The sequence below is a fragment of the Hylobates moloch genome, unplaced genomic scaffold, assembly GCF_009828535.3.
Source record: "Hylobates moloch isolate HMO894 unplaced genomic scaffold, HMol_V3 SCAFFOLD_4, whole genome shotgun sequence".
Taxonomy (NCBI): domain Eukaryota; kingdom Metazoa; phylum Chordata; class Mammalia; order Primates; family Hylobatidae; genus Hylobates; species Hylobates moloch.
The window spans coordinates 56,456,595-56,476,218 of NW_026652279.1; the positions used below are offsets into that span (position 1 = coordinate 56,456,595).

Sequence of the window (19,624 nt, forward strand, 5' to 3'; positions counted from 1 at the left end):
AGTTACCTATGGCCTACTTACACTAATGACCTAAAACAATTACTTTTAGACACTGTAAACTACAGGCTGCAAAGCATCTCATTTTTAGCTTCAAATTAACTTTTAAATTTATATTGCAACCTCAAGATTGCAATGCAATGATGTTTCATTATCAGATGGGAACTATGACATAATGAATATGATACTAACAATTAATGGATAAAGTCTTGGAGTTTGTGAATGGATTATTTGTTTTACAGAGTGAGTAGATTCAAGGTTATGCCCAATAAATAACATGACATCACTCTCATTCATATTCTCTTTTTTGAGTGGAAAGAAAGGTAGAGTGGAGAGGAACTACAGCTGGCCATTTTATAATTCTGAACTTGTGGCCTCTCTTCTTTATGTATAATATCTGTGTGAATCAGTTGGGTGTATAATCGTATTTTGGGGAAGTGGGAAAGATTAACTGAGATTTAATCTATTTAAATACTTGAATAATACTAACAACTCTTAAGAGCTTACAATTGACAACTACACTGTTTAATGAACTTTATGTGTATTAATTCATTTAACTTTCACAGCAATCCTACAAGACAGTGCTATTATTCCCATTGCATAGATTAGTACAGAAGAGAGTTTAAGCAACTTCCCCAATACCACCCAATTGGGAAATTGGAGAATGGAGACACAGGTTTCAAAACTAAATAATTTGGCTACAGACACCATATTCTCAAACTCTAATCTATAATGGCAAGTAAGCACAATAAAATGCGCACTTACTTTAAAAAGTATTTTAAATTGTGATTTGTTAAAATTGTGATGAAGAACCCACAGGCCTTTATCACAAAGCTCCCTTCCCGGTATGGCCGTCGTGACAGATAATCTAATTTCAATATGAGATGTTTTAAATCTGTTTCTGTGTTGACAATTCTTAAATATACCAGAGAACTGAACCATTTCATTTACTGATATAATTTTAGTAATAAATTGGTAGGTCTAATGTGTGATATTACACACTTTTCTATAGAATGTAATAAAATCATTTCCATTTCAAATTTAAAAATGAGGCCCGTCATCGAATTTTTTTTTCTTAATTAGACTTCGGGTAAAATTATTTCTCAACACTGACTCAAATATACAAGGGTGTGTGCATATTCTTCTTCTAAATCAAAGTATAGTTTCGAATCTTAGAATTTTTGAGCTGTGTAGAAATCACACGGTACAATACTTCCATGAGAAAAATGAACCTCATAAAAGGTAAACGAATTGTCAGGGTCACATACAAGGTGGATAACTCCCTTATGTAGAAACATCTTAAGAGATGTCTTATAAAATTGAAACCATTTAAATTTTTTAACCATGTTAGTGGATTTGTGACAAAATTATAAATTTTTGAACAAAACCCAATAACTTCTTTCATCATAACAAAATTAAAAGGTAAAGTAATAATAGATAAGATGATGAATATCAATTTAGCTTGAAAATACAATTTGGGGTTACCTAAATCAAGGGAATATACGAGAAAATAAAAAAAGAAAGAAGACCATTTCCATGTGTGAGTATAGACCGTTTCCATGTGGAAATCTATAACCATTTGGCTAAAAATCTAGATTTCCTCTACTATTCAAATATGTAACAGTTTTAACTTAATAGCTACACAAAATTAATATGAAAACATGCATTATTTTATCACTAGAAATGAACTTTGTTCTCTTTTGATGCCTTGGTATATTAAAGTATGCTTCTCAAGAGTATACCTACTTTAATCATGTCTAGTGAGTTATTATGTAAAAGGTACAAAGAACTAAGAACGGGGGCTTTAAAATACACATTATTTGTGGAAGCATTTTTTTGAATTATATGAATAGAAAAAGATACTATTCACTTTCCAAAATATCCTTAATATTAAAATTACAGGTCTTTAATAATGTTCACTATTAAATTAGAGGTCATTGGAAAATCATAACAAATGGAAGCATCCTACAGTGCTCATAAAAGGAAAGTAGTGGAGCTCCCTCTATTGAATTATACTTGAGAAATAACGTATTTAAAATCATAATTTTATTATCAAAATGACCGCGTTGTAACAACCGGAAATTTTTCTTTCTAAGTTCTAATATTTTCAAATTACGGAAACACATATAATAATGTCAATTTCTGAGAATAATATAGTGCATTACATATGTCTTTATTATTTTAACACGTGTTTTTTTCTCTTTTTTTCTTTGGGGAAAATTACATTTTAAAGCTATAATTTTCAATTATGTTCTTTTGTTTTTCCTGAGATGATAAAACTGAAAGGTTACTTGACATTCATTGAGACTGTGAAACATTCTAATAAAATATACTTTTCAGTTTAGTTATGGAAGCCGAAAATGTATTCAGATGGAACTGAAATGTTTCTCAATCAGTAAAATAAAGTATTTCACAAGTTTTCCTGATGTGAATAACTGACATTATTAGGTTACTGAAAAATGTGATTTATAATGATTATTATTTGGTTGAGTGTCTACAATGTGCCAGGCACTGACAAACATAATATAAATTCATTACCTTCTTGAATATTCCTCCCAAATGAACTTGGTAATACTGCTATCCTCAACTAACAAATGAAAAAAACAGACAAAAGCTAGAAAGCAAACTCATGCTCTGATCCATAGCCCAAGCTCTTGAGCTCTTATATAAAGAAATCTATGCTGTGCATTGACAGTCTGGAGTCTCTGAGCATAGACAGTTCATGAAGATCAAGCAGAGAATAGGTTTTCTAATACCATGGAGATATGGCCATACTGTCTACCATCAAATCACTACTCAAGCAGTTCAAATCATTTCTAACCAAACACTTTGGATGGATTCTAGAAAATGATAACCTCCAAACCATACCCTGAAACCCTACTCCTTTTTTACTATTTTATAATTTCTTTTAGAAAGGAGGCATTTTCTAACAGCTTAGTCCATGACCATCTCTGCAGAAATATAAAACCTGTACCTTATAATCACCATAAACATTCTTCTTAGAAAGTGTTGTACCTATCACCAAGTAGGGAAAATGCTTGCAGAATAAAGTATAAGTGCCCCAAATTTGAACATCTAAACTAAATACCAGGCAGAAACTGCTTTATTCATTCAATTACAATATGTGCATGCAAACATTACCTCCATTATGAATATTTATCATTTGTTTAAAAATATTACTTTCGGCATATAATTCTTCAAACCCATATATATACTGCTATTTTTTATGTAAAGTTGACTAAAATAGATTTTATTCCTACTTTCCTTAATGGGTTAAAAAATTACAGGTGAAAAATATTTAATGGCACTGATTTTTAAAAAATATTTGTAAAATATTATACTTTTTATCAGCTTATAAAAAATTCTGACAAGCTTTGTTGGAAGAATTGTTCAAAAGATGATTTACTTAAGCCTTAAACTTGTTGGAATAATTGTTTGAAATATGATTTACTTAAAAATAACTGAAGTTTGTTTAGTAATGACTATTATACAGAGTTTACAAAGTGGCATTACTCAGACCACCCATACAATGTATACTGTACCTACAATGAACTAATACAAATATCTGGAACCATTTCTTTGTGTTGAAAAGCAGTATTAAATTCACTTATGGCTCAAATGTGGCTGCCTCTTAATCCTGATTGTACAGAGTATGAATCTTACAAAATGGAAGAAGTGATGGCTTATAATTACACAGTTTATGTTCTCAAAGTTAGCAATCTTATGTAGAAAGAATAATAAAAATTCATAGTAAATACCTGTCTTTTCCCATTTCTGGCCCAATCTCATATATAATAAAGTCAGGCACCAACATAGCTTTCGCCTTTTATGTGAGCGTATATGCCTACTACTCCTATAACTCTAACTTTTCCAATAAGCTTTAAATAAGTGAAAACCAACTTATGATATTGGTTAAAAAGAGGAATGTAATAGTACAGATTTATGAAGAGAGTTTAAGAAAGAGGCATTATCCTTGCAAATCAAAACCACAGTGAGATACCATCTCACACCAGTTAGAATGGCCATCATGAAAAAATCAGGAAACAACAGGTGCTGGAGAGGAAGTGGAGAAATAGGAACACTTTTACACTGTTGGTGGGACTGTAAACTAGTTCAACCATTGTGGAAGTCAGTGTGGCGATTCCTCAGGGATCTAGAACTAGAAATACCATTTGACCCAGCCATCCCATTACTGGGTATATACCCAAAGGAGTATAAATCATGCTGCTATAAAGACACATGCACACGTATGTTTATTGCGGCACTATTCACAATAGCAAAGACTTGGAACCAACCCAAATGTCCAACAACAATAGACTGGATTAAGAAAATGTGGCACATATACACCATGGAATACTATGCAGCCATAAAAAAATGATGAGTTCGTGTCCTTTGTAGGGACATGGATGAAACTGGAAAACATCATTCTCAGTAAACTATCGCAAGGACAAAAAACCAAACACCGCATGTTCTCACTCATAGGTGGGAATTGAACAATGAGAACTCATGGACACAGGAAGGGGAACATCACATTCCGGGTACTGTTGTGGGGTGGGGGGTGGGGGGGGCGGGGACAGCATTAGGAGATATACCTAATGCTAAATGACGAGCTAATGGGTGCAGGAAATCAACATGGCACATGGATACATATGTAACAAACCTGCACATTGTGCACATGTACCCTAAAACCTAAGGTATAATAAAAAAAAAAAAAGACATGTAGACACAGAAAATATGAAAAATAAAAAAAAAAAGAAGCTATAAAAAAAATAAAAAATAAATAAAAAAAAAAAGAAAGAGGCATTATCTTACTTTTGTTGGGATGTTTTTTAAAGATGTGTACCCTTTGAGCAGTAATTTTAGAATTTCTTTCTAAACGAAAAACACATATTCTTTGACTCAGTAATTTCACTTCCAAGACATTTTACCAACAACTGCCACCAATTGCTTACGTGGACAATAGCATGTATTAGGATGTTCACTGCTCTAGTGTTTGTAATAACAAAAGATTGGAAACAACCTAAACTTCCAGGAACTTGTGAAATGGTTAAATTAATGATGATAGTACAGTAAAATCCAATGCACCCTTTCTAAAAATGAGGTAGAGCTATAGGAGCTGCTATGAGACAATTTTTTAATCTCCAAAATGTACTGCTAAGTGAAAAAGGAAAGGTACAAAATGATATATATCGTATATTTCCACTTTATTTTTTAAGTAGGGAGGTATACATACAAATATTTACTAATATGTGAATATTTCAATAAGACAAAGACATCCTCTTCTAGATCCCACAACTGGCAAGTCAATTAGGGAGATTACAGGAAAGTATTTGAACAACTTCAAGGAATCCTTGGTTTTTGCCTCAACCGTCAAAACTTCTTTAGTTTTCCTGAAAAGGGATAGGCACATTTTCACCTCCAGGAGTTACAAACCATGTTTCTTACCACCTTAGCATCCTCAGTCATGTTATTTCCTCAGCCCACATCCTTTGCTAGATTATTCCTCGGCACATAGTTCAGACATCACTTACTGCAAGACGTTTTCTGAGTTTCTCTTAAACCCCAGACTAGATCTGGCCACTTTGTTGTAAAATGCTGTTCATTTGTTCTTGTGATATTTACCAAAATTTCTAGCAAATAGTTATATAGTTAATTAATTGATATCTGTTTCCCTGAGAGAACATAACATCTTTGAGTGATAGGATCTTGAATGTATAGTAATTAGTTTATTTCCACATCCTCAAGCACAATGTGTAGTACATATTGAGCGCTCCATTAATATTTGTTGAAAGCTGTTATATACGCTGAATGATCAATTGACATGAGTTTTAATTCTGGATTGGCCAACAATGTGACCTTAGTCAAGTAGTTAAGTAATTTTTAGGTTCTTTACAGGTCAAAACCTTTAATCTATGAGTTTAGGCACAAACCAAACTGAAAACACGTCACTAGGAATTGTGGTTAATTTGCTACTGAACTTTAGGTAATCTCTTAACCTGTGGTTTCGTTTACTTCAGCTCTCAAATGGGGGGCTAAACAAAAAGAACATCAAAAGAACATTCTCATTTTTCCAACAACCCTTCTTTTACCATATTTTAACTTGTGACAATAAATTGCATGCCTCTAATCCTTCAGAATTCATTCTCTCTCTCTCTCTCTCTGTCTCTCTGTCTTTCTCTCTCCTCTCCAGCCCCCAATACACACAAACTCACACACACTGAACTTTCCATAATTTAGCTCTGGAGAGAGTTAAGGTTTTAGCTCTAAGTGAAAGTATTCTTATTCAACACTGCTTGAGCCTCTCAAAAGGCCGTATGTTTTGCCCAAGGATCTAGAAGGTGAAAATTGTTAATACAGGGTCAAAGTTTCTGCGATAAGCGTCTTTGCAGTTGTCACACCCTTGACTACAACTGTGTCCTAGCCATACTGTTGGTGGCCACATCAGGTCGGCTTTTCTGACTGATACAACTTAGTTTACATGTACAGAAGAACGCTGGGGCTTCCTTCAACATCCCTGATTTTTTTAAGAACCAAATTGGTAGTGTGATTACTGAGAAATCTCAAAGAAGAACAGAATGGGAGTCGTACAATTTGCTGCAAAAGGAATTCAGGCTCACACTGAAACAGTTCTTCCCTAAATAACCCCGTAGCTAAGTGTAGCTCCCAGGTGAATTTCAAACAAAATTATTCCCTTGGCATCTGAGGTCAATTTAGTTTCCATTCCAAACCATGGGATCCTTAATGTTTCAGTCTACAACATTCTGGAATTCTAGAGGCTACAACCTCACATCTTTCTTTCTTATACCTGACATGAAAGGGGCATGTAACCCATTAATGATATTTCACTGTAGCTGATAATTAAATTTAAATGGGTTAAAAATATGCATTTGGTTAGGATGAAGAGTGCATTTATCACAGTGAAGTACTCCAAGACATATAGACAGACAAGTTACAAATTATTGTAGAGCCTGTATAATACGTTATCCAAAATGCACTTCTGAAAATGAAAAAGGATGCCATTAATAATTGTACCAGCTCATGAGGCATAAACCAGGACAGTCTTCGGTATACCAAGTTGTATGAATGGTCAACCTACTAATAGTGTGCATATTAAGCAAGATAGCACCAAAAGATATAAAAGAAAGAAAATAAATGTCTATAATAGGTAACACAGAAGTTGACAACAAATGACACCACAGGTGTCACCTGGGGAATGGTTAGCTGATTGTACCACAAACAAGCTGAATTTGGAAGGGTTTAATATGTAGGTTTCAACCCTGAAAACTTAGAAGCTTCTTTCAGCTGCTTACCAAACGTTTTCCCATCTTTTAGGGATGAATTCTCACTAGCCAAACTCCTAAACCAGCTTATTGGTATACATAAGAGCAATTATTGCCAACGGAATACAATGCTTCTCTTCCAGCTAGTGCATCCTCTGACTGTAAACTGGCTATATAGGAAGTCACATTGGGCTCAGTGTGGTGGCTCATGCCTGTAATCCCAGCACTTTGGGAGGCTACGGCAGGTGGATCACCTGAGGCCAGGAGTTCGAGACCAGCCTGGCCAACATGGCAAAACCCAGTCTCTACTAAAAATACACAAAATTAGCTGGGCGAGCTGGTGGGCACCTGTAATTCCAGCTACTTGGAAGGCTGAGGCAGGAGAATCGCTTGAACTCGGGAGGCGGAGGTTGCAGTGAGCAGAGATCGCACCATTGCACTCTAGCCTGGGCAACAAGAGCAAGACATCGTCTCAAAAACAAAAACAAAAACAAAAAACAAATATCACATTATAATTAGACGATTTCTTAGTGACCATGAAATTCCAGCATGGGAAAGTTTACTATATGACTTGAATATTCAGAGGAGCATTATGTTCTTTTTTAAGAAAAAAAAAAAAATAGAGACGGAGTTACACAATATTGGCCAGGCTGGTCTCGAACTCTTGGCCTCAGGTGATCCGCCCGCCTCGGCCTCCCAAAGTGCTAGGATTATAGGTATGAGCCACTGAGCCTGGCCCCAGAATTAGGTTCTTATAATGAGTTTTATCTATCTCAACAAAAAGCTATACCTGCTAAGGAGACTGGGCAAGTCATGTCTGCCAGTTAGAGGGGCCACTTACTTTCAGCATAAAAGAAAGCGTTTGGATTCATTAAGTATAATAGCTTCAATAACCACATTTGGCCCAACTCCTCTACTTTTTCTGTGTTTCTCCAATGACCAAAGCCTTTTTCATCCTTAATCACAGGTCTTTTACGAATATACATGTTCTTTTCTTTTTGTTTTTCGTTAATACTACTAAAGTGCCATCAGGTCTTGATGGCCTGTCCCACTCTGTTCTTTCATGATGGTTTTATTTTCCAGTTCAATTCCCAGTGAGGAATATTATATCCTCAACTCCCAAACTCCTTGGGAAAATTTCTTAGTAATCCATGAATGTCAGGTGCTGCCATATGGACTTTAATTCTCTACATATGCATTGCTTCTACTGTATTTAATGCAAAGAAAAAATGTGAAGCAGCTTCTAGGTGTCAAGCTCTTCACTAGACTTGAGGATACATAGACAAAGATGATATTTGGTATTCAAAAAATTTATGTTCAACTGAAAAAAGTCACCAATGTCATAATAGAATGTGATAAAAACTACAGAAAAGACAAGTACAGGGAAAAGGAAAAGGGAAAAGTTATGACTCACTTTAGTCATTATCAACGTTCCAATGTTGACTTTGCACCAAAGGCAAGTAAGTACAGGAAAGTTTTTTTTTTTTTCCATTTACAGTTCAAATAAGGTAACCTAGACTCTCTCTAAAACTATACAGATAGAGAGGATAAAAATCTACTTACATCAATTTCTAAGGTGAAAGTATCTTTGAGATTTATCTCCCTCAAGAAAACATTGTGTTGGAGTGCTGCTTGATATCTTAATCTACAAATTCAGTTAACTTCTCTAGTGAAATCATCACAATAAGTTAAAATAATCAAAAATAAAGTCTTTTTAAATTACAAGTTCCAATCTTCCTAACATTTATGGATTTGATATTACTGTTTTTCACTGTTTACTGTAACCCCACAATCCATTATAAGTAGTAATTTTTTCTTCTAAAAGCAGGTGTGTGAAAATCCTACTGGAGAGTCAACCTACCTGGCTGCTAACCCAACTCATAGCATGAAAAGGGTATTGCTTTATTATTCATTTATTCATGGAAACTCATATGATGCAATAAAAAAATTTGCTTAAGAAAAAGGGCCAGGTGACGGTAAAATTTTTCTAAAACTTGAAGTGTGATTTTGCAGAGCTAAACAAATTATTCATAGTGGAAGTGTCATTGAGCAAAGGCCAGAAGACTACAGCAATTGCCATGGTCATAGTATGTTTTCCTGTGAATGAACATCAAGAGTCTATAATATTTACAGGATTTGAAAAGACTGCAAAGGTTTAGTTTCATCTCATAGATGTTTTTAGTCTTACATGGGCCAAGATTTTGCATCAGTTCCTTAAGTGATACAGAAAACAGCTAAAACAATAATAATAACAGTAATAGAGAAGAAAATCAGAGAAGCTGGACAGCTGTCTAATTTCTGATTAACCTATTCCCCAGCAGTTTAGTTTCATTGTATTGAAGTACTATGAATTCTTAGACCAGACAAGTAGAGACACGTTCATTGAAGTACCTCAACTCAAAATCAAATTAAGTAATCCTTTGGTTAGAAGATGTTGTGGATTGTACACAACTCTGGTATCCCCTTCAATGGAATGGATAATTAAGAACTGACTGGATAAATAAGAGAGGAAGCATTAAAAGCTAATTTCATTCTTGGAACATAGACTACAATAACGGGCTATGATAACAGGTTAGCATAAAACAATTACTGAATACCACAGCACATTTGGAACTAGGCGTATCTGAAATATATAAGGTATTCTATTCAATAATAAGGGAGAAAAGAGAATGTAAAATTTATTATTTAAGCAGAGAAATTAGCTACATGAAAATATCAGTAATTCCAAAAATATGGTAATGACTTATGTACTATAGGAAGACTATAATAATTGTAGGATTTAACCTTACCAAACAGCCTGCAATATTCTCTTCCTGAATATAGAATATCTATTTTAGTCTTGAATTTACCCTCCACAAGGAAAGGAAAATTCTAGCCTAATAAAAAAGTAATCAAAAGTATAAATGGATTTTTTCCATTTCTTATTGAAAATAAACTGAGTTGAAATCCAAAAGTAATAACCAAATAAATGTTATCACCCACCACTCCCAAGAAACCATTATTTAGTATTCCAGTAAGTTAGTTCATTCTTCATATGTCACATACATGTGTCACACACATGATGTGTAAGAAATGAGATGAGCCTCTGTGAAAACTCAACAATGAAGAATAAAATTAACACATTGTGAGAAATTGCATTTAAGTTTCTATGTATACATTGAGACAGAGACATATTCTTCTATCATAGCTATACCTAAGTGGATCTTCTGCATATCTGGGCTATAAATTGCATGTGTCTACTTGAGTGAATACCTTCAGGGAGCTAGAAATCTTTGATGGTGTTTTATGCTAAATAAATGGCCAGAACAGAAAGAAGTGTGTTTGGAAATGTAAAACATGGTTATTATAAAGCATTTAAAATACTATCTGACAAACTGCTGCCATCTTACACCAAGTAATACTGACAACTTAGGTGGTACTATGTTTTACAAAGGCCCATGGTTAGTGGCATGAAAATTTGATGGAGAAAAGGAAAAAAGAGAAAAAAAGAAACATCTTTCCATTATTTAAGAAAATGATAAAAGTGATAATTAAGTGGAATAAATTAAAGTGTTATTCTATTAACAATATAATAAAAGCCTTAATTAATATAGCATGTTTTACTTAAAAAATTTGAAATGCTGAGCAAGGGAATTACTAATCTCAACACAATCAGAACCACACATTGCACAGAAAGAAATTCACAGATGGGAAATAAAAAAGAGCAGAAAAATAATTTTCCCAAGGTCACAACATTCTTACATGACATAGTTAAAAACTGAACACATGAATACTGACTACAATATACAATTTTTTTAATAACACAAGACTATTAAAATAGGTTTTTATTAATTTTCTTCTTTTTGGTAAGTCAATGGTAGACATGCATTTTCATCTGAATGTCTATGAAAGAAGATAGCTAGTTTGAATTTTCTACAAAGTCAAAAAAGGTTTGGAATCTGGTAAGACAAGATATTTTGGATTTCTACAAGTTTTAAAACAATAGAAAAATATTACTATTTTCTATTTCCTTCTGTCTTGCATTTACAACCACGTTGCAAATCAACTTTTTTGTTGAGCAACTTTAGGATGTACAATATGAGGCTTTGTCATATGAATATTTAAGCATAAACCATCATTTACATCTCATTCTAGGTACTATGTATGCAGTTTATATAGGAACAGGTTTGCAGGAGAGATGGGTTACACTAGCAGGGCTTTCTGAGGCCTACTATCCTTTCCTACTTTTGGGTCCTCTTTTCCCAGGAGAGTGGAAGGCTAATTTCTCTCCTTCATGCTTTTTTTTTTCTTTTTTTTCCCCCTACTAAGGCTGGGAAGAGTAAGCATAGATGTTATCATGAACTTTTAAAGGTAGAAAAAAAAAGGAAATTAGAAATTGGGGTCCACTGATACTTTTCCAGTAATACAATTTATATGAATTTTTGTCTAGACTGAGATCCTTAGAAAAATAGTGTTGAAAAATGACTCTGCCTGCCGAAATTGGTTTTTTACCTTAAGACTTCAGAAACAAAGAGTTTTTGAGCTGGGAGACATTTCAGAGAGTAGGTCTTTAGTCTGTCTTTTTATTTTATATGAGAAAACTGAAGCCCAAAAAGGTTAAATGATTTGCTCAAGTTCCTGAAGGTAGATGTCCTGAAGAAAGCCTAGAAAAGCAATTTACTGCAAATAATACTCCATTAAATTGTAAATTGCTATTGGATTAAATAAATCCTTAAGAAAAAAATATATATTGGCTGTTAAACAGTTTTTAGTTTTTAAATTAATCAATTTCAATAGTCCTACATCAATAGTCTTTGAAAGGACATTATTTGAGTTGATGCTTTCCCAAGTCCTGTTGAGATCAATTGATATGTTTGAAATATAATATCCCACTGAAGAAAGCTTTATGGGTGCTCATGTCTTAGAATGAATCTTATATCAGTGAGATCAGTGAGCAGTTATGAAAAATCCCATCGAGGGGTTCACACAGATGACCCAAGTGAAGAAAGAGTTAACTGCAGCGCCCCACCTCCTTGTAAATAATCCAGAAAAGCCTTTTTTTTTTTTTTTTAAAGCAATACAAAATGTCACCACAGGCTGACGCTCTTTCTACAAGAATAATGAGATTATTGCTACCTCGGATGTTGAACACACACTTCATTGCCTTTATCTCTGAATTCAGTTTTCGTGGTTCATATATTTTTCTCCTCCTTTCAAAACAGGTAACGTGGCACGCCTAAAATATATCAATGACTTTGTAGCGACTACAGGTCGAAAGACCCGGGGAAGCAGATTCACAAACTCGAGTTTTTGACCTCTACAACTGGACACACACTATTAAAACTGCTCCGGAAATGAAGGGTGGCCGGCAGGGAAGTCAGTTACCCCCCTCAAATGAAGCCGGCCATTGGCACCGCACCCCCACCGGGCTCTGCTATGCAGAGGGCTCCGAAGGAGGTGCACTTACTGTCCGAGACTTGCTTCCTCAGTGTAGACACGGCGCCTTTAGTGCTGTAACCTTCCCTTTTAAAACACACTGATACTGCAATGAGAATTTCGGCAATGCCAGCTCGGTAATTTACCGAAACCACGGATCTGAGGGTCCAGGGCATCGGATCCTCAGATTCACGGTGGCTGGCTGCGGTGAGCCGGGACTAGCCGCTCGCCGAAAGCGCGCAGCTCGGTGTCCCCTGGACACACGAGCCTGTGGCGCCAACAGAACCACCGTGAAGGAGGTCTGAAAGCGGAACTTTCCCCCTTTTAGCAGTTAAATGTGTAGACAAACCTATCCTGCAACGTGGCCCGCCTGTGACGGCACATAAAAGGAAACTGGTTATGTGCCTGTGGTCAGGGGTGTGGACGAGGGTGAGATTACATTCTCCAAGTCTCGAGGGGGTTAATCGGAAAACCAACTGTGGGCGTGTGGACGTTTGCATCTTACAAAGCGACATCACCCTTGTCCTCCCTTCTTGACTCATTCCCTGGCTCCAAAGTGTCCTTTCCTCCATCGGACAGTGGAATCTCGAAAAAGTGAAATCCACACTGTGCCAGGTCCAAGGGGGTCTCGCCTTTCCACCTACCTCCACAGCGTTGTTACACTAGGACACTTGCTTTAAATCCGGTTGAACTGTGGTTTCACAGTCCCCGCCCCACAGCCCGAGATTTGTCAGGGAACGCAGACGCCTTTTTTTTCCCTCAGCCTCAGAAACATCAGGTGAGCTCATTACCTCACCCAGAAATGTAACTTTAATAAAGAGATCTGGAGAGGGCACTCCTCCCGCCCACACACACAGCAACGGCAGCAGCAGCAGCAGCTCACAAACACTTGTAATCTCTTCCTCAGGCTCTGGCCCCCAAACCCCTCTCCCCGCCAGTTCTGGGAGAGATTCAGAGGCTATCAAATCTCTTCTGTGACCTGAGCTTGCCGACAGCTGAAGGGATGTTCACGGATAAAAGGAAGTGAGATTTTTCTTTGATAAAAGCTAAAGAAAAAGCTAAGAACAAACAGGCCAAAATATCAGGAAGTAGAAGTTTAACTGGCAACTGTCTACGCAGGGATAGAAATAAAACCTTCAAAGAAAAAAAATCCCCTAAATTTTCAGTTTAGGGGAGCAAAGGAACCTGCTGCTCTGTCAGGCAACTGTGAGCGCCCAGAATACCCTGTCAGAACAACTTGTGTCAGCCGCCAGGCGGGCCTGAGGATACCAGGGCCAGGGGACGTCCCCGAGGGTGTGGAAAGGGATTTCCCGCGAGATATTTTAGTTGTTGGGAATTTTGCCTTTTTTTTTTTTTTTTCTCTCTGTCTCTCTTCTAAGACTCAGTACAGAACTGAGAACTGAGGCTCTATGAGCAAGTCCTGGAAATTCACAAGGCTCTCACTGAGGTGTCTCCCAGACCTAGTTACTAATTCCTGTTCAGGCTGTGTTATCTGCCTGCTGTCACCCTTACACTCACCACCCGCCCAGACAATGGACGGGGACCGCAGGGGGGAACGTTGAAACCGCGATTTTAAGCATTAGCAGGTTTCTCAAGGGGGGTGGGGGGGCGGTGATTAGTCCTCTCCTTCTCTACCCCTCCCATCCCTTCTTCAGCTCACCAAGGGGAAGTTACTAGGGGATTTATTACGAAAAAGTGCCGGCAGTTATTTCATCCGAGAGCTAAGCGAAAGAAAAACTGCTCGGGGCGCAGTGACGTGGACTTGGATACCCAGAGACAGGAGAAACTGTCAGAGGGCAAGAGTCCGCCGCCTATCTGGGAGCCGCAGGGACAAGGGGAGAGCGTCAGGCGAATCCTGCCCAGGGGTCCCTGCAGCCCCAAACCCGGAGCACCAAGTTCCTGGAGATTCACCCAGTTTCCCCAGCTTGATGCCCAAACTTGAGCCAGCTAGCCAAGCCCAAACGTGCGGCACAGGTGACCGAGCCGGGGACAGCTCTGTGCCGGGACAGCGGTCCCCTTACCTCCCCCACGCTCCTGGGCGCACTGCCTCGGGGGTGCAAGGCTGGGACGGGGACCTAGGAAACTGCTCCAGGCCCACGTCTGTCTGGGGCTGCTCCCAGGCCCTTGCTCACCTGGCCTGAAGACGGTGGCGGAGATCAAGAGGCAGAAGAGTAGACGGCAGGAACTGGCCCCCTTGGATTCCATATTCCTCCTCCTTCTTGGTGGGCCACTGACGGAGTCCACGCCGCAGGAGGGGGCGTCGTCCCGGGCCCCGCGGTGCCCGCGCGCTGGCGGGTCCCGACGCAGGGGCAGCGTCTTCTTCCAGACACACCGTCCCCTGGGCTGTGGCGCTGCACCTTCGGGTCTCTGCCGCACGCAACTTTCCACCACGCAATGCCCCCAACTCCTCCTCCCTCCTGGTTAACGCCAGCCCACGGGCCCTTCGGCTGTTCCTCCGGGGACAACGACCCTCTCTTTCCAGGAGACACTTGAGTAATTCGGAAAGGTGTAAGCGGTTGTTTTCGCTGGTATCTTCGTTTATTTTCCTTGTCTTGGAATGATAATAATAATGGCAGTGGCAATGTGCTTGAAACGCCGGGTGCTAAGGACTCGCAGGAGGCGGCGACAGGGGGGCGGCGTGTCTCCTCAGGTGGCAGCGGTGGTAGCGGCGGTAGCGGCGGCAGCGGCGGCAGCGGTCTCCGGGCTGCTCTGAGTAGAGGGACTGGAAGGCGTGTGTAAGCTGCCTCTTTCCTCCTCTCCCCGCCTCCTCCCTCCCTCCCGTCTCCTCCCCACTTCCCCGGACGCAGCGCAAAGCAGGTGGTTGAAGCGCGGATCCGCAGCCTAGAGGCGCTGCAGGACTGAGTCCGAGCACTGCGCCCAGCTCCGGGATCAGGGAGAACCGCGTGCCCCTGTCCTGGCGCCTGGGTGGGCGGGGCTTCACCGCGGCTCCGCCCCCAGGTCCAGGTCCGCCAATAAGAAGCAAGCACAGGAGCCGCGCGCGCCCGGGAGAGCCCTGGGACTAACACTTTCTGTGATGTTGCAGCGCCCTAGTGATAAGGCCTCTGGCTTCCAACTGCCCACCCACCCTCGCTGAGGTTTGAAAATCGACTGCCCTCTTCTTCCACCCATACGCCCATCCCACTGACTCATTCCTCAGAGATTTTTCTCCGCCGTGCTGCTGCAGCCTTCTGTCCTGTAAAGAGAATAGTGGGGCAGGGCGGTGGCGGTGGGGAGCGAACCTTGGGTCCAAGAGCGGGAATGAAGGGGAAAGGAAGGGGCAGGAGGAAGTGGCAAAGGTGGAAACTTGCTTCTTGGGAGTTAACAGGAATAGCTACTGGTTGGCAGGGGCAACCCCTGTACTGGACTGATTCCTCCTGTACTTTTCGAATCTCTCTCCTCCCCCTGCTCACCCCTACCACTCCCCTCACACCCGGCTGGCATAGACTTGGTTTTAAAGGAAGACTACGTGAGTCGACTGCCCGGTACCAACAGAAGATATTTGCTTTTCCCGGGGGAAATTAAATCCGGAATTTCTAAACCGTACTTCGTCATACGGATTTTCCCAATGTCTACAAAAGCCCTCTAGAGAGCGTGTCGCTTTTTTACTTTGAGTTAAGCGGTGATTTTAAGTTATAGACAGAAAATCCTCAAATTATTTCAGATTAAAAGCCAAGTCCGTCTTGGTCCGTTCCCGAAAGCCAGGCACTCCAGAAGATGGACAGGCTTCTCAGGCAATTTCTAAAGATTGAACCACTTCCCAGGCGGAACATCGGGAAGCTGTGTCGCTTTCAAATCAGGCAGAGAGCATGAAGGAATATTTTCCTCTAGAACACCGGGGTGGAGCTGTCGGAGCCCTAAGTGGCTCTAAATCAGGGATGCAGGATCACAGCTCTCATCACCAAAGAATAATAAAGTCTTGGTCCCTGAAGCACTTCGCTGGGGCATTAAATAGCCTTTCGTGCATCACAGGGTCACCCTTTTGTGAGATTGGTCCCCAGCAGAGGATGCCAACTAGTAATCGTTACATACTGCACTTTCATCAGAAGACTGCGAGTTACCAGCGAGATTGGAGACTCGCAACACACAGATACACACACACACACACACACACAGATTTTTAAAAGTATTTATCTTTTAGTGCTCTAAACTATTAAGCCCTATCTTCAGCTGTGATTTTTCTCAAAAGCCTGCTTGTCCTGTTCTTCCAGTTCTCCTTACATTAACAATATTCTAGAGTAGAGCTTTTATACGATATTTTTTTCCTCTCAAAATAAGTAGTTTCTCCCACTTGGTTTAAACATTAACATTTCATTTGCATCTTATGAATCAACAGGAAGGCTATCGCTAGGAGGCAAATGCCTTTTAACTCTATATTCCTTGAGCTAAGTTTGGCTGAAATGCTAGCATTTTCATGGACTCCTGTAGAATTCCTTCAGGGAATTGTTTTCTTGTTCACTGTGGTTGTTAAGTGGGGTGTATTAGAATAAATCGACCTACAATATATTTAACCTAGGTCAGCGAACCCTCTATCTGACCTCCTCTATTTTACGGTGGGAGTTAATGCAGCATAATTACTTAAAGGTTGATTTGCAAAAGGAAGACTGATTTGGGCTCTGACACTAACTGTATGATCTTGGTCAGCTCACTTAACCTCTTTAAGCTTCAGTCTCCTTTCTTGTCAAAAGTGATAATATTGCTAGCCCCATGGGATTGCTGTGAAGATCAAATGAGATCAAACACACAAACACACACGTGGAATTCTGGGAGCAACTGACTATACAAATATGTACATATTATACACATACACATGTGTGTATATGTGTGCATATGTGTAATATATATTTGAATGTGTAGTCCTTTGCTTCCAGAATTCTTTTTAGAAAGGAATGTGTCCTAGTTTAGGAAAATGCTTTGATAAACCACTTGGAATAGTAACTCCAAAGGCTATTGGTCATGAAAAAAATAATGGTGAAACTGCTCTATATTAAACAAAATAATAACCATTAAAATAGAAATTTGGCCTGGGAGTGGGAATGAAGGCAACCATACAAAGCATGAGTTTAGAAATGTTCAAAGGTCTTTAGATCTATTAACTAGCAACACTTAACATGTTAGAATATTCTAAGCAATTTATATGAATTAATAGATGTATTCCCCTCATAAAAAGGTATATTGAAGGAGGTGCTATTTTCATCCTCATTTTACTCCTGAAGAAACTGAAACCCAGAGACTCGAAGCAACTTTTCCAAGGTCATGCAATGATTCATAGCAATGGTAAAGCCAGGGTTCTATCCCAGGCATTCTGATTCTTGAACTGAATTCCTATCTACTTTGCTCATCACTATCCACTTTGCTTATCAAAAATGCATAACAATAAATGTATGGCTTTTTTGGTGGGGCGATTGATTTAAACATAAGTTCTCTCATCTTTTCACACACATTTTCATTAAAGAAATTTATTAATAAAGCAGCACACCCTATCTGCATAGGCCAGATACAGTGCATATGAGATGACAAGGCCATTTCTAAACTGAAATAATGTAGCATAAGCAAGAGCTCAGAGTTAGAAATAAACATGAGAATATAAGCTCCACAAAGTAATGTAATTGAATTAATCTTTCAAAATCTAGTCAATGTGGGATTGGATCCATCTTATTTAATTCTTGAGAGGAAGAGTGTTTCCAACTACATGTAGATCACAGTCCTTTTGTTAAAATTGAGAATACATAGTATTCCAATAATATTTATTGTATAGTTTAGTCATGCATCAGAGCATCATAAGGGTGCATCTTGCTGAAAGGGAAAAATGAATAACATTTATCCAGGGGGAAAAAAATTTCATGTTACCTGGCACATGAGAAGAGCTTTGTATTTTAAGTATAAAGGAATTCATCATCAATCAGGATGATATGCTCAAAAATAGTGACATGGTACCGGAGGCAAGTTTCCTACTTACAGTCTGTTGAGATCGGGACTCAGGATTCTCAAGGCTCAGGCCAGGACCCCTTCCCTGTACTAAAATATTAATCCCATCAGTATGTGACAACATAGCCAAGTCAATTGTGTGTGCATTTGAAGAATGGAAGTAGTTTTTCTCCCCTGATTAGCACCACCAAAATTTCCACTGGAGATGAAATGTCAACAAAGACAGTTTTGGAAGCTGAAAACATTTGTTCCTACCACTGTATACTATTGTGTTTTGTTTGCCTTCCTACTCCTTGAACAAAATTGTATGCAATTCCAGAGCATGCAACAAATCTGATTCACTCTTCTCTCCTTCAACCCCCACCTAAGGTGAATGCATGTTCAGCCATACTTAAAAATAGATCGGACACCTGATAAATTTTTGTGAATGAATGATAAGTGGTGACAAAAAATACCTAATAGAATATAAACCTTCAAACAAACTTACAAGGGTTCATGATATGAGAAAATGAAAGGGGTTTCCATTGGGTCTTCAATGATTGGTCTAGGCAGACTAAGGTTTAGGAAAGGCAAAAATAATGAGTCAAGTCCTAGTCAACAAGGTGATAACTATGAAGTATAAAGTGAGGAAACAATCTACAGAAGAAGGGCTGTACTAAAATTATATGCCATCAATTAGAATAAAACAAAGTGGCCCATGCTGGGCACAGAAACCTGATTAGTAAAGGTTCTAAGTGACCAGGCAAGGGCTTAGGCTAATGTACTGATGACAAAGATTGAAATAAAGGCCTAAGTGGGATTTATATTAAGTCTAGGAAGAAACACAGTCTTAAAGAGGCACAGAGATTACATCTGTATAATATAAAGTTCTGTTTTATTTCTAGACTTCAAGTTGTTTTTAAATAAATGATTTCTAAAGTTATTGTATCAAATACACATGGAGGACCTCTGGGTATATCTTTTCCCAAGTCCATTGAATTTTATTGTTTAATTTCAGTTGTTAACAG

General features: G+C 38.7%; 1 protein-coding gene across 3 annotated transcripts in view; it reads right to left on the reverse strand.

Annotated features, from left to right (window-relative positions):
• Positions 1–15,457, reverse strand: part of ALCAM (activated leukocyte cell adhesion molecule) — a 210,965-nt gene extending 195,508 nt beyond the window's left edge. For 2 of the 3 annotated variants that reach the window (XM_032150267.2, XM_032150265.2), the window contains exon 1: positions 14,825–15,456. In XM_032150267.2, coding sequence (XP_032006158.1) covers positions 14,825–14,897 — 73 coding nt within the window. In that variant the 5' untranslated portion in view covers positions 14,898–15,456. Of the gene's footprint in view, positions 1–14,824 lie in introns of all 3 variants that reach the window. The other variant, XM_058437560.1, reaches the window with a different exon arrangement.
• Between the last annotated feature and the right edge of the window lie 4,167 nt (positions 15,458–19,624).